Source organism: Littorina saxatilis, linkage group LG2, assembly GCF_037325665.1.
Source record: "Littorina saxatilis isolate snail1 linkage group LG2, US_GU_Lsax_2.0, whole genome shotgun sequence".
NCBI lineage: Eukaryota > Metazoa > Mollusca > Gastropoda > Littorinimorpha > Littorinidae > Littorina > Littorina saxatilis.
In genome coordinates, this window is record NC_090246.1 from 76,123,229 (window position 1) to 76,135,246 (window position 12,018).

The following is a 12,018-nucleotide window of genomic DNA, read 5'->3' on the forward strand; positions in this document are numbered from 1 at the left end:
AATTAATTGTAGTAGCAAACCTGCATGCAACTGAGGTTAAAAAAACAAACAAAAAAAAAAAACCGTGTGTGTGTGTGTGTGAACGTGTGTGCGTGCGTGCGTGCGTGCGTGCGTGTGTGTCCTTGGTTTGTTCTTGTAAAACGGATATCGACTGAATGCCTATTCTGAATACGTTTGAAGCGTCTCCATAGCATGGTTTATGTTTATTGTTGTTTTAGTCTTTTATTTTGAACCCAGTGGGATCTTCAGCATCGATCGTATGCTCTTTTTCGCTAACAAGGTACCATCCAACCAGCTAACGAGACGTAAAGTCGTTCCGATTTACCGCACAGTCTACTACAGAGAACACAAAAGGTTTGGGATTGGCATCCAAAGCTCACAAGGTATCACCGTTATAAATAATGCAAAACCAACCGTACAGGTTTATTCAGCGAAGAATTTCTAGTCTACCTACTAGGTAGCAACACTGTTAATTGCCGATGCATGTTCAAGTAGAAAGGTGTTTTATGCGTAGTGCGGACCTTGGAGGGAATGTGTTGATAAGTGGTAGTATTATCACATAATGAATATAATAATATTATTCAAGGCACACTCGTTCCCGTGTAAACAGTTGGGCTGACCTTCTCAACTGGCCAGGTTTTCACTTGAGACAAGACCATCCGTCCATTTGATCACGTGCCAACTTACTGTGGTGAGTTAGATTTTTTTTAATGAATTAATTTCCTAAAAAATCACCAGAAAATTACTGCAGTGAGAGGAAACAAGCCTGACCCACGGGGACAACGCTGGACACCAAGCTGTGGGGCGGCACACAGGACCTCAAACTGATATCCCACTTTGTCAACATCACGGGCCAACGGATATAAATATACACAACCATCATCGAACGCAAAAGAAGAAGAAGAACTAGAAAATTGGTTTGTAACAAAAGTTCCACTGTCATCATGAGGCGGTTCATTTTGTATCTATGTGACCAAGTAGGGAGATTGCCTTGTCTGATGTAAAAGCCTCGCCATATCTTAGGCCAAAAAAAAAATAGGTCTGTTTACGGTAACATAGGCCAAAAAAATAGGGTCGGTAGGTCGGGATTATTATTTTTTTTTATTATTTTTTTTCTCCAAAAAACCATATTTTTACGTTATTTTGCCAAAAAACCCAAGATTTTTTTTTTCTCCCAAATGCCAAAAAAAAGTCTAGGGTCGCGCGAAAAAACTAGGGTCGGTCGGGTTACCGTAAACAGACCTATTTTTTTTTTTGGCCTTAGACGGTCAGCCGAACTGTTTACACGGGAACGAGTATGCCTTTGTATTTGTGTTGTTAGATGAAAACTGATTATGGACCATAGTTTTTTTTAAAGGTAGATAGTAAACCGATATGTCGTTCAGAGCATTTTTTAAAAACTTTCTCTTAATATGTAGCTGTATCATTTTCTTTTATCAAATTGCGCAGCAGAAACTGGCCACGTGCCATTCGCACAAGTAGGGGAAAGGCTCCTAATATGGACCGGCTCCTAATATGGACCACCTTCTGTTCTGACAAACTAACGGCGCTAGAGCGCTCAAAACAATTTCATTCGCTTTATTCACCCTCTCTGGATAAGTTGCACATGTCAAAACTGTTGCAGAAATACAAACCCCAAAACCGTTAGGCTTTTTCGTTTTTTTCACTTTTGGCAGCGTTCACTCTAAATTTGCCGACTAAAACGGACTCGTTTCTGTCCACAGTCAGAGCTTTTATCACACTAAAAAGGCTATATATGACAGCTAAGACCGTATTTGTTACATAATAGCAGTGTTTACCCCGAGTTTCTCCTGCAAAGAAAAAATAATAGCAAAACCTCAAAGTATGTGTGAGTCCTCTAATATGGACCACCTTCAACAAATCGAAGAAAATAAAAGCTAAAGGCAATTTTAATTAATTCATTAAGAAGCTTGCTGAAAATAACCTATAACTAGTCCTCGAGATTTCAAAAAAATATAACAAACTAGATGATTACCCGCTTCGCCGGGAAGAAGTAGAGCCGAATACCCGGCCGTCGCCGGGGACCCGGCTTTGCCGGGTGTACGCCGGCATCGCCGGCGCACGAAGGAAGGGAGATCTAAAAATAGTAACGTGCAGTGACCTTCTAAATATAAACGTACAAACGGGAATATCGATTGACGCCAGCGCACGAAGGAAGGGAGATCTAAAAATAGTAACGTGCAGTGAAAAACGAAAATCGGTTCAGCGCTGCGCGCTGAGAGCACGTGTTGAAATATCTCATCGATCAGGTTGTGTCCGGGGTCTCTGTCAATAAGCCCACCAAATTTGAAGCAGATCCATCGAGAACTTTGGCCGTGCATGGCGATCAATCACACACACACACACACACACACACACACACAGACACAAGTCGTATATATATATAGATAGTCTTTTTTGTGGAAGTTGATAATTTCACTTATTTTCACTCTGTTTTTGATAAGCTTCTTCAGTTTGCTGGTGTACTTCAAATAATGCTCTCATCAACCCGAAACAGATAAATCTAAAGCATATTTGAATTAGTTTGACTTACACACTAAGTTGTAACATGTTATTTTGAAGTATAGAGGGCTTTTTACAGTGATTCGTGAAGGCCGCTTCACTGGTCCATATTAGGCGCCCAGGCTCCTAATATGGACCATTTGTGAATTTTTCTGTATTTAATTTTTGCAGAATGTCTATCAAAGCTATTTCACTCTAATTAGGCCTAACGGTTAACCTAAGAGAGAAGGACTACCAAACACACAATGAAACTTCTTCGCAAGAAAACAAGCTAGTTATCAGCATAAAACAAAAAGTGGTCCATAATAGGGGCCCTTCCCCTACACTGACGATCCAAGGGCACCTAAAAAATGACCTAGCAGCAAGTGCACAGTCTTGTGTTGGCGAGGTAGCGATGACCCGTCAAAGCGTAGTTCTAATTAGTTAGTGAAAGCGGAAGTGGATGTAGGCATGGTGTCAGGTAATGCATGACCATTCACTGATCATGGCAAATTACCTCTTTGCGCAGACTGAAAGTCCAAACGGAAAGATCAGCAAATTTTCGAGGTCGAAGACTTACCATAACCGTTATTATTGTTGCAGCGGGAAACACAAATTCAAGAGGAATGGAGGGATTGCAAGTTCGACAGCTCATTGGTATCATGTGGTGGTGGACCCTGGCGTTACCCAAAACCAGTGCCTTGCAAGGGGGCTTCTTTCTCGGTGCTTTGACGACAGAAGAATTAGCTCTGAAGAACCTGCTTTTCATGGAACAAGTCTCGTTTGAGACTGACACCAGCTCCTTGATAGAGTGCGCAGCCGCTTGTCTCCGGTCCAACGACTGTTACTGCTTCACTTTGATTCCCCTGTCTGCGCCATCAGGGTCTACGTGTCGTGGTTACAGCGCCATGATGACGTCAGCGAAAGTTTCGACGTCATATCCAGGAGCGCAGACCTTCCACATCCGTCAACGGACCACGTGTAATGAAGCTTTTTAATCTCTCTCTCTCTCTCTCTCTCTCTCTCTCTCTCTCTCTCTCTCTCTCTCTCTCTCTGCCTCTCTCTCTCTCTCTGCCTCTCTCTCTCTCTCTCTCTCTCTCTCTCTCTCTCTCTCTCTCTCTCTCTCTCTCTATCTCCGAACAGTAAAGAGGACGAACATCATTTTTTGTTTGAATGTCACGCATTTGACGTTATTAGAAAGAAGCACAACATCAGTTTTGATCGTAGGACATGATATTGAGATCCTCTTAAGGAGCCCTACCGTTGTACAGATAAGAAACGTTGCAATGTACATTTTTCATTCACTCAAGAGGCGCGAAGAACGTTTGGAAGGATTTTGAGCATGTTGTACACATGTTGCATGTTGTTGACAACCAGCTATGCAGGGGCGGAGCAGTTAAGCCTGAGGGGGGGGGGGGGGGTTTACAACCTGTGGTCCAGGGGTAGACCCCTTGTGGGGTACAGGGGCAAGGCCCCGTTGGGAGCTGAAGAGTTTCAGCTATTTTATGAACAATTTATGGCTTATCCTTGATTTTAAACATGATCAACTGGTGTCAGCAGCCACTCATTATTTCTTTTAAAGTTAGTATTAAATCTTTTTTGGGGGGGGACAACCGGGGGGGGGGGGGGGTCCGGAACCCCTGTAACCACCCCCCTAATCCGCCCCTGCTATGTGGGTGTGTGGGATGGGGGTGTTAGTGTGGGTGCTAGTAGGTGGAGGTAACCTTTAGTTAAAGGTTTTGATGTTGCACTTGGAAATCGGCGGGGAGGAGGATGGGGGGGGGGGGGGGGGGGGTGTGCATCACGGGGGATTCTATTGTAGCGGTATTGTTTTGCCATTGTGAGAAACTGCGATATCATCCAGAGGAAAGTACGTTGCCAACGACTGCGATTGAGGCGTTACATTTTTCACGAGAAAAACACCGCACAGTCATTCTTTCAAACGTTAACCTGCATGCAAGATTCTTTGCAGCAAGTTTGCACCGCGTCCAGTGCTACTCTATATATATATGGATCTCCGAGTTCAGTAATTTGCACACTTATGAATGTGCTTATAATTTATTTCCGCCCTGACGATACTGAATTGCAGATGTTTGCATATTTGATGATCAGGTAAGACCTTGGACACGACTTTTTGCTGGTGAGTGTATAGTATGTTTCACATGCAGCATTTAAAAAAAAAATGATTAACTTCATTTGCTTTTTTTAATTTATAATTAATTTATTCACTTTTGCAGCGTGGTTGGAGAAGGAATGTGTGACCAATGCTGATTGTCCCGGGGAGTTGTCTGCCCAGTGTTTTGCCGACAGGTGTCGCTGTACTCCCGGCTACTTCTACTCTCACGCAACCGACATGTGCACCACATGTAAGTTTTGTTGTCGTCTCCTTTGGTGGAATTCATCATCAAAAACACGTGCTAAATCACGATCCGACATGCATGCTAATCATCCTCCCCCTCCTTCTCTTTTCCCCCCTTCTCCTCGTCGCCATCATGTTTGTCATTGACATTTAAAAAAACAACAATTCGTTGTTACTTTTCATTTATCGTAATCCAATGACGTTGTTCTTGTTTGCAGCTTGTGCAAAAAGCGATCTCCAGCCCCATTTCACGGAATACCCGAAATACGGCATCCACGGCTACAATTTGCTGTACGGCCCCAATGCAATAGACTGCCGCACCCTCCACATACCTCTGGAAGACTGCAAGGTGGAGTGTTTGAAGGAACCGCAGTGTGTCAACCTGGAGTATTTGGTCTTCACGGCAGAACCCCCACAGTGTTGTTTTCACGCTGTGACGGCTCTCGACGTTCCTGCTGGCTGGCGATACATGGCGAAAAAACGTTTCTTCCAGAGGACATGCGTGTAGTGGCAACGGTTATGGGAGGTCTGCAAAATATCGCTTCGACGACTCACCTTTGTTGCAGTCTTTTTCGAACAACCGCAGACTGCCCCTCATCTATTCTATCAGATTAAACAATTAATTAATTAACTAATTGACAATTAAATTAATTTTGTTTACCACTAAGGTAGACTTGAACTCAAAACGCCAATTTATAAATTCATCTGCTTACATTTGCAAGGCTTGACGGATTTTTAAGACTAAGGAACTTTGCCATTTTTATTTAGGCCAACAAAACTCTTATAATGTTTCATAAAGTCTGTGTGTAATACCATAACATTCTTGTTATTAAAATTTCAAACAAACGCCTACTTTGTTGATTTTTCACTTAGAGTCTCTCAATGAGGCGGTAAAAAGCAATCGCGACTGCGAAACAAATAAAAAAACAAATACACGAATGGCATAACAACTTGGTAGACACGCGGTTGATACTTATACGTGCCATGACTTTTTTGGATGCGTCTCATCGTTATCTTTTTGTGGCACTTTTGCGAGGTTTTAGGTTTCTTTTAAACTTAGTCGTTTAGAAGTTCCAAACGAATTTAGTTTGATTATTCACGTATGGTGTCGATGTAGCTGAAATACCATAACACTCCCTCACACATTGTATTTGCTTTGTATTTACATTGTAATTACATGGTATTGTACACCAGCGCGAGAGTGTGCTTTGGTGGACAATGTATGGCTGAGCTGAGCTATATGAAGCTGTCACATCGCTTTATTTCGATAACAGTTCTGAAGATTATTGAGCGATTGGTCTTGAATTTGGCGAAATTATTGGACATAGATTTGTCCAAGTTCTTACCAGATATGTAGGTAATCGATCAAGATTTAATTGCCCGAACTATAAACGCAGAAAGGTGCGAGTTCAGGTGTGCTTATAATCGCAAAATGATATAACTCCGGCGTTTGAGTAGCGATTGGACTTAGAGACAGACGGACGGGCGGACAGAGGCCTTTTAAAACTATAGATATAATCATTCTATTCCTCCATAAGAGAAAACAAGGTCAGTGAAATTCAAGACAACACAGCAGAACCAAACCGACCAAACAACCAACCAACCCACAGACCAAAGGACCAACCAACCCACCAAGTAACAAACGCACCATCCAACAAACCCACCTACCAACCAACCAACAAACAAACACTCTTCCTCCCGCCCCACTCCCTGAGGTTGAGCCCCCCCCCCACCCCCACCCCACCCCCTCCCCACCCCCCAAGATGAGAAAGAAAAGATTGTCTGGCCAACTTCAAACACAGAATATTCTACCGTGGCGGAATATGGGCTGGATCGACACGTGGGCTGATTTAAACAAAACAATCCTGGAGTGTCGTTGCTGCTGGGATATCGCAGTAACCGCCAAAAATAACAATATCAGTTCAGAAGAAAAATCCCTACCTCTATTTAGCCAAACGGCAAGTATCCGAATCGTGGTCCAAGTTTAATACCTTGAAAGTGTGATCGCGCCCATGGCAGATCTGCCATGTTTTCTAGACAAACAACAGAAATATATGTGACACTTGCAATTTTTGTGTATTCTTTTCAATCTTTTGTTCATTCTCTAGTCGTGAGAGGACCTTTGTCTTCCTAGGTGTGTGTGTGTACGTGTGTGAGTATGTGTGTGTGTGTGTGTGTGTGTGTGTGTGTGGTCTCTGTGTGTCTGTGTTTAAACTTTGTATATAAGCTCAAGCTCAGATGTAAAGAACCTTACAAGCAATGTACTTGATACATCTGTTTAATTACTGAGTATTCAACGCCTGTCTTTTCCGCTCCCCATTAGTAGATGTTCACGCTATTCACTTGCAAAACGTGACATGAGTCCAGCTCAGTTTTCCCCAGGCAATGATGTTTGCCAGTTGCTAAACAAGTCAGATATGGCACAACATGGCAAACATGAGTAAGTGAGGTGGCAGATGGTTGGAACTTCCATTTTAAGGCAGCTTCAAGTACGCCTTGCTTGTGTTAGTGCTGCTGGTTTCAGCATAAACAATGGTAACATTATTCGGCCAGTTGCACAGTACAGACATACTTAAACCTCTTATAACAGTGACGTCACAATGTGACAAATTCCTCAGTGTGTGCCAAGGCTTAACTTGCACCTGAAAGTTCATACAAGTATAGGGATGAAGTTCAGCGTGACGCCAGCATGCCTCTTTCAGAAAAGATACACATGTGAAGACTGCTATTGTAAGAATCGCTTCGGTAAAAAAAAAAAAAAACATCGCTGAGGCTCACAACTATTGACTTATATAGCCTCTTCGTTGTTGAGAAAGGAATTTCATATCTGGATATGACGATTATCAAGCCAATCTGGGGTATGCTTCAGAGGACCAAGAGTCGCTGGCAACCAATGAGCGCTTCTGGGGTGATAACGCGAGACAACTCCTGTGATCATGCCGCGAGGTGGCGCCAGTTACCAGCCGAAAGAAAGAAGGGACATAACCTCACCAGGGCCGACCATTGTCTGTTTACCGTATAAAATGCACGACTTTCACACGAACTGTTACCAATCCGATATGCTATTTGGGACCAATGCAAGTTTTTTTCCTTTCTCGCGTGATCTTGCCGCGAGGTGGCGCCAGTTACCAGCCGAAAGAAAGAGGGGGCATAACCTCACCAGAACCGCCCATTACAACAGATTAGTCACACTCCCATGGCTGTCCAAGAAGAATGAAACCGATCTGAGAAGAAAAAGATCGGATGGCTACAGTGCAACCTTCAGTTTTCGTGAAGTGGTTTGTTTGTTTGTTTGTTTGTTTGCTTAACGCCCAGCCGACCACGAAGGGCCATATCAGGGCGGTGCTGCTTTGACATATAACGTGCGCCACACACAAGACAGAAATCGCAGCACAGGCTTCATGTCTCACCCAGTCACATTATTCTGACACCGGACCAACCAGTCCTAGCACTAACCCCATAATGCCAGACGCCAGGCGGAGCAGCCACTAGATTGCCAATTTTAAAGTCTTAGGTATGACCCGGCCGGGGTTCGAACCCACGACCTCCCGATCACGGGGCGGACGCCCTACCACTAGGCCAACCGTGCCGGTCGTAAAGTGGTTAAAGCCAAGGGAGGTAATAATCAGTGCTCGAGGCAAGTCAGGAGCACTTTACTCTTTAGGATACACAATGCATAGCACAATGAAAGACAAGTTACGATTCTGTTCTTCAAGCCGAAAGTTTGCACTTGGTACACTTCTTTCTTAAATATAGATAAACGCTTTGTCGCACGATTTTATCACCAATCGAAGTGAGTTGATTTACATAAATTATAACCAACCAGATTACCGTCAACAAAACTAACGGTGATTTTAATGGTTCAATGCAATTTGAATATTTTGTTTAATATTGCATTTGAAATAAAAATTCAAGGTTGTTTTTTCTTCTTCTTCTTTATGAAACTCCCACGTTCACTCATGCAAAAGCATGAGTGGATTTTTACGTGTTTGACCGGGGAGGCATGCTGGGTATTTTTGTGTTTTTATAACCCACCGAACTCACGTCCGCACTTGGTCTTGTGCTTGCGTGTACACACGAAGGGGGAGTAAGGCATTAGCAGGTCTGCACATAAGTTGACGTGGAAGATCGGAAAAATCTCCACCTTTAACCCACCAGGCGGCCGCGGCATGGATTTGAACTCACGACCTTCCGATTAGGAGGCCGATGTCTTATCCACTAGGCCACTGGGCCCGTCAGGGTTCTTTAACTTTTTAGTACGAGTGTATCAAGTCTGGTCGGGCTGCGTGGTTTTCATTGACGAAACGGCTGTCGACTGAGATGATCGATTTTAAAGTGATCTGTCGGTCTTTTTCTTGCTTAATGCCTTTTCTCAGCCGGTTCAGTCGAACCTTCTACTTAGCATGCTAGCATCCAACCAGCTGAAGGGATGTGAAGTATTTCAGACTCACCGTACTTTCTTGTTCAGGGGAAAACATATTCGTGACTGCCGTTCCTACCTGACGGGACATCACAGTAACCAATTTGCAATAACAATCATACAGGTTGGCTGCCTAAATGGCGGGGTAAAAAACGGTCATACACGTAAAATTCCACTCGTGCAAAAAACACGAGTGTACGTGGGAGTTTCAGCCCACGAACGCAGAAGAAGAAGAAGATACAGGTTTATTCATTCTCCAGTACCAGCTAAGGTGAGTAGAAATTAAAGCTCTTTAATATCGGTGCATGTTTTAGTGGACACGTGCTTTCTGCGTAATAGAAATTGATGGATCTGTGGTGTATTGGTGGTAGTATTGTCACATGGTAAATATTGTATTTTACCTCGTATGATTGTATTTTCAGAAGACAATGATGATGACAAAAACAATTTGGATCGTAAAGCACATGTAGTTCAGTGTATTTCGTTAAATACCTTCCTGATAGCTATGAGCTCTGTAATAAGTAGTTGTCTTTTTATTTATTTATTATTATTGTAATTTTTTTAAATTCTGTGGGAATCAGCTTTCTTTTGGAATATGCGGACTCACAAACGGAGATATCTCATAATACTTTCTTAACTATCTAAGAATGTAAAAACATATAAAGAAAACGTCCTCTTATTTTCACAAATAATATTACTTAATTTCATATAACATTTATATTCAATACGTTGTCCCAATTGTGCTATTTTCTCTCTTTTCTCTTTCTTTCCTTTGTTATTTACTGACTTTACTATCAATATATTGTATTTTCTAATAATCAGTAGTTGTCATTATTTTTATGGAAGAAATAGGCCACGTAGTCTAGAGGCTGACTTCCAAAAGGTGAAACACCCTAAACGTTGCTTCTTAGAAGCAAGCATCTACTTTGGACTTGGACTTGAAGTTTTCAATGATGTCGATGTTGTCCGCGGAGAAACGGACACATCCTTGTTGTGTTCCCTCAGAAAAGTTTCTTGGTATCATGACATTGCCATGTTCATGACACCGGCTGATGACATCATTAGCTATAGCTGTGTCGGCACGCAGTACGGTCTCATATGACACTTTTGTTTGTTTGTTTGTTTGTTTGTTTGCTTAACGCCCAGCCGACCACGAAGGGCCATATCAGGGCGGTGCTGCTTTGACATATAACGTGCGCCACACACAAGACAAAAGTCGCAGCACAGGCTTCATGTCTCACCCAGTCACATTATTCTGACACCGGACCAACCAGTCCTAGCACTAACCCCATAATGCCAGACGCCAGGCGGAGCAGCCACTAGATTGCCAATTTTAAAGTCTTAGGTATGACCCGGCCGGGGTTCGAACCCACGTTATTATTGTTGCAGTAGGAAACAGAAACTCAAGAGGAATGGAGGGGCTGAAAGTTCGACAGCTCCTTGATATGATCTTGTGGTGGACCCTGGTATTACCCCAAACCAGTGCCTTGCAAGAGGGCCTCTCTCTCAGTACTGTGACAACACAGGAACTCACTCTGAAGAACCTGCTTTTCATGGAACAAGTCTTGTTTGAGATTGACACCAGGTCCTCGATTAAGTGCGCAGCCGCTTGTCTCCGTTCCAAGGGCTGTTACTGCTTCACTGTGATTCTCCTGCCTGCGTCATCAGGGTTCAGGTGTCGTGGTTTCAGCGCCATGATGACGTCAGCGAAAGTTTCGACGTCATCTCTAGGGGCGGCGACCTTTCTCATTCGTCAGCGGGACTCGTGTAATGTAGCTTTTACATTTCTCTGTATGTATCTGTCTGGTTTTGTTTTAGGTATTTAAAGAAAGTGAGTCTCATAATGAAGGTAAATTCACGAATAGAACATCTAAGTAAACGAGGTCTCAAAGGAGAGGGGGTTTGGGTAAGGGTATGGGTTTGTATTCTTAAATGAAGGGGTCTTGAATATCTATTTTTACTGTACTGGTATTATTATCAGTGTCAGAGACAATAATCAAAGTTTTCTTGTATTAGAAGTTGCGATTGATTCCTTACACCCTTTCACGAGAAAAACGAAAACAAATACGTTTTTTTCACCGTAAGCCTGAACACTGGTTTCTTTGCAGCATTTTAAAGAGTCTCATGCTACCCTGAATCTAGATCATTAAGTTAATTGATTCGCGAAGTTCGTGAATGTGCTAAAAACTTTGCACACAATTTTGTTTGGGTTACCCAAACTAAAGTGATAATTTTCCAGTCATTTCATTCAAATTGTCTATACCGTACTGTTAAAGGCATAACTTGGCTACCTGACACACTTTTCGAATAAAAAATTTCTTTATTATAGGGGTCACATGACCGCTGCTCAAGTAAGGGTACCCCAAAATCGACTTGTACTGGGGGGAAAAATGTTCAAGTTTCTGCAACCATGTTTTGGGGACATAGTTTAGTATTTGCCATGACGGTGCTGTGCCGCTGATGCTTTATAGTTCGGCAATTAGGCTTTACCTTGGATATGATATTGTATTTGTGAATGTTGTGTATTGAATTTTTTAAACGTTGTATTTATTAGCCGAACTTTTCTGGATTATTTATGGGTTTTTTTTCTGCATGCAGCGTGGTTAGAAAAGGAATGCTCGACACTTGCTGATTGTCCCGCGGAGTTGTCTGCCCAGTGTTTTGCCAACAGGTGTCGCTGTACTCCCGGCTACTTCTACTCTCACGCAACCGACATGTGCACCACATGTAAGTTTTG

At 42.8% G+C, this 12,018-nt stretch overlaps 1 protein-coding gene across 1 annotated transcript; it reads left to right on the plus strand.

Annotated features, from left to right (window-relative positions):
- The first annotated feature begins 286 nt into the window (after nt 1-286).
- Nucleotides 287-6,098, plus strand: LOC138956680 (uncharacterized). Its single transcript, XM_070327979.1, has 4 exons — nt 287-383; nt 3,106-3,483; nt 4,740-4,868; nt 5,080-6,098. The coding sequence occupies exons 2-4, from the start codon at nt 3,129-3,131 to the stop codon at nt 5,367-5,369; spliced, it is 774 nt and encodes a 257-aa protein (XP_070184080.1). The 5' UTR covers nt 287-383; nt 3,106-3,128; the 3' UTR covers nt 5,370-6,098.
- Nucleotides 6,099-12,018: the final 5,920 nt, after the last annotated feature.

What these genes read in the sequence shown, in the direction of transcription:
- LOC138956680 (XM_070327979.1), top strand. Translation starts at nt 3,129, where the DNA reads ATGGAGGGATTGCAAGTTCGACAGCTCATTGGTATCATGTGGTGGTGG. An exon ending in CATCCGTCAACGGACCACGT is followed by an intron (nt 3,484 to 4,739) that starts GTAATGAAGCTT and finishes TCACTTTTGCAG; the next exon opens with CGTGGTTGGAGAAGGAATGT. An exon ending in AACCGACATGTGCACCACAT is followed by an intron (nt 4,869 to 5,079) that starts GTAAGTTTTGTT and finishes TCTTGTTTGCAG; the next exon opens with CTTGTGCAAAAAGCGATCTC.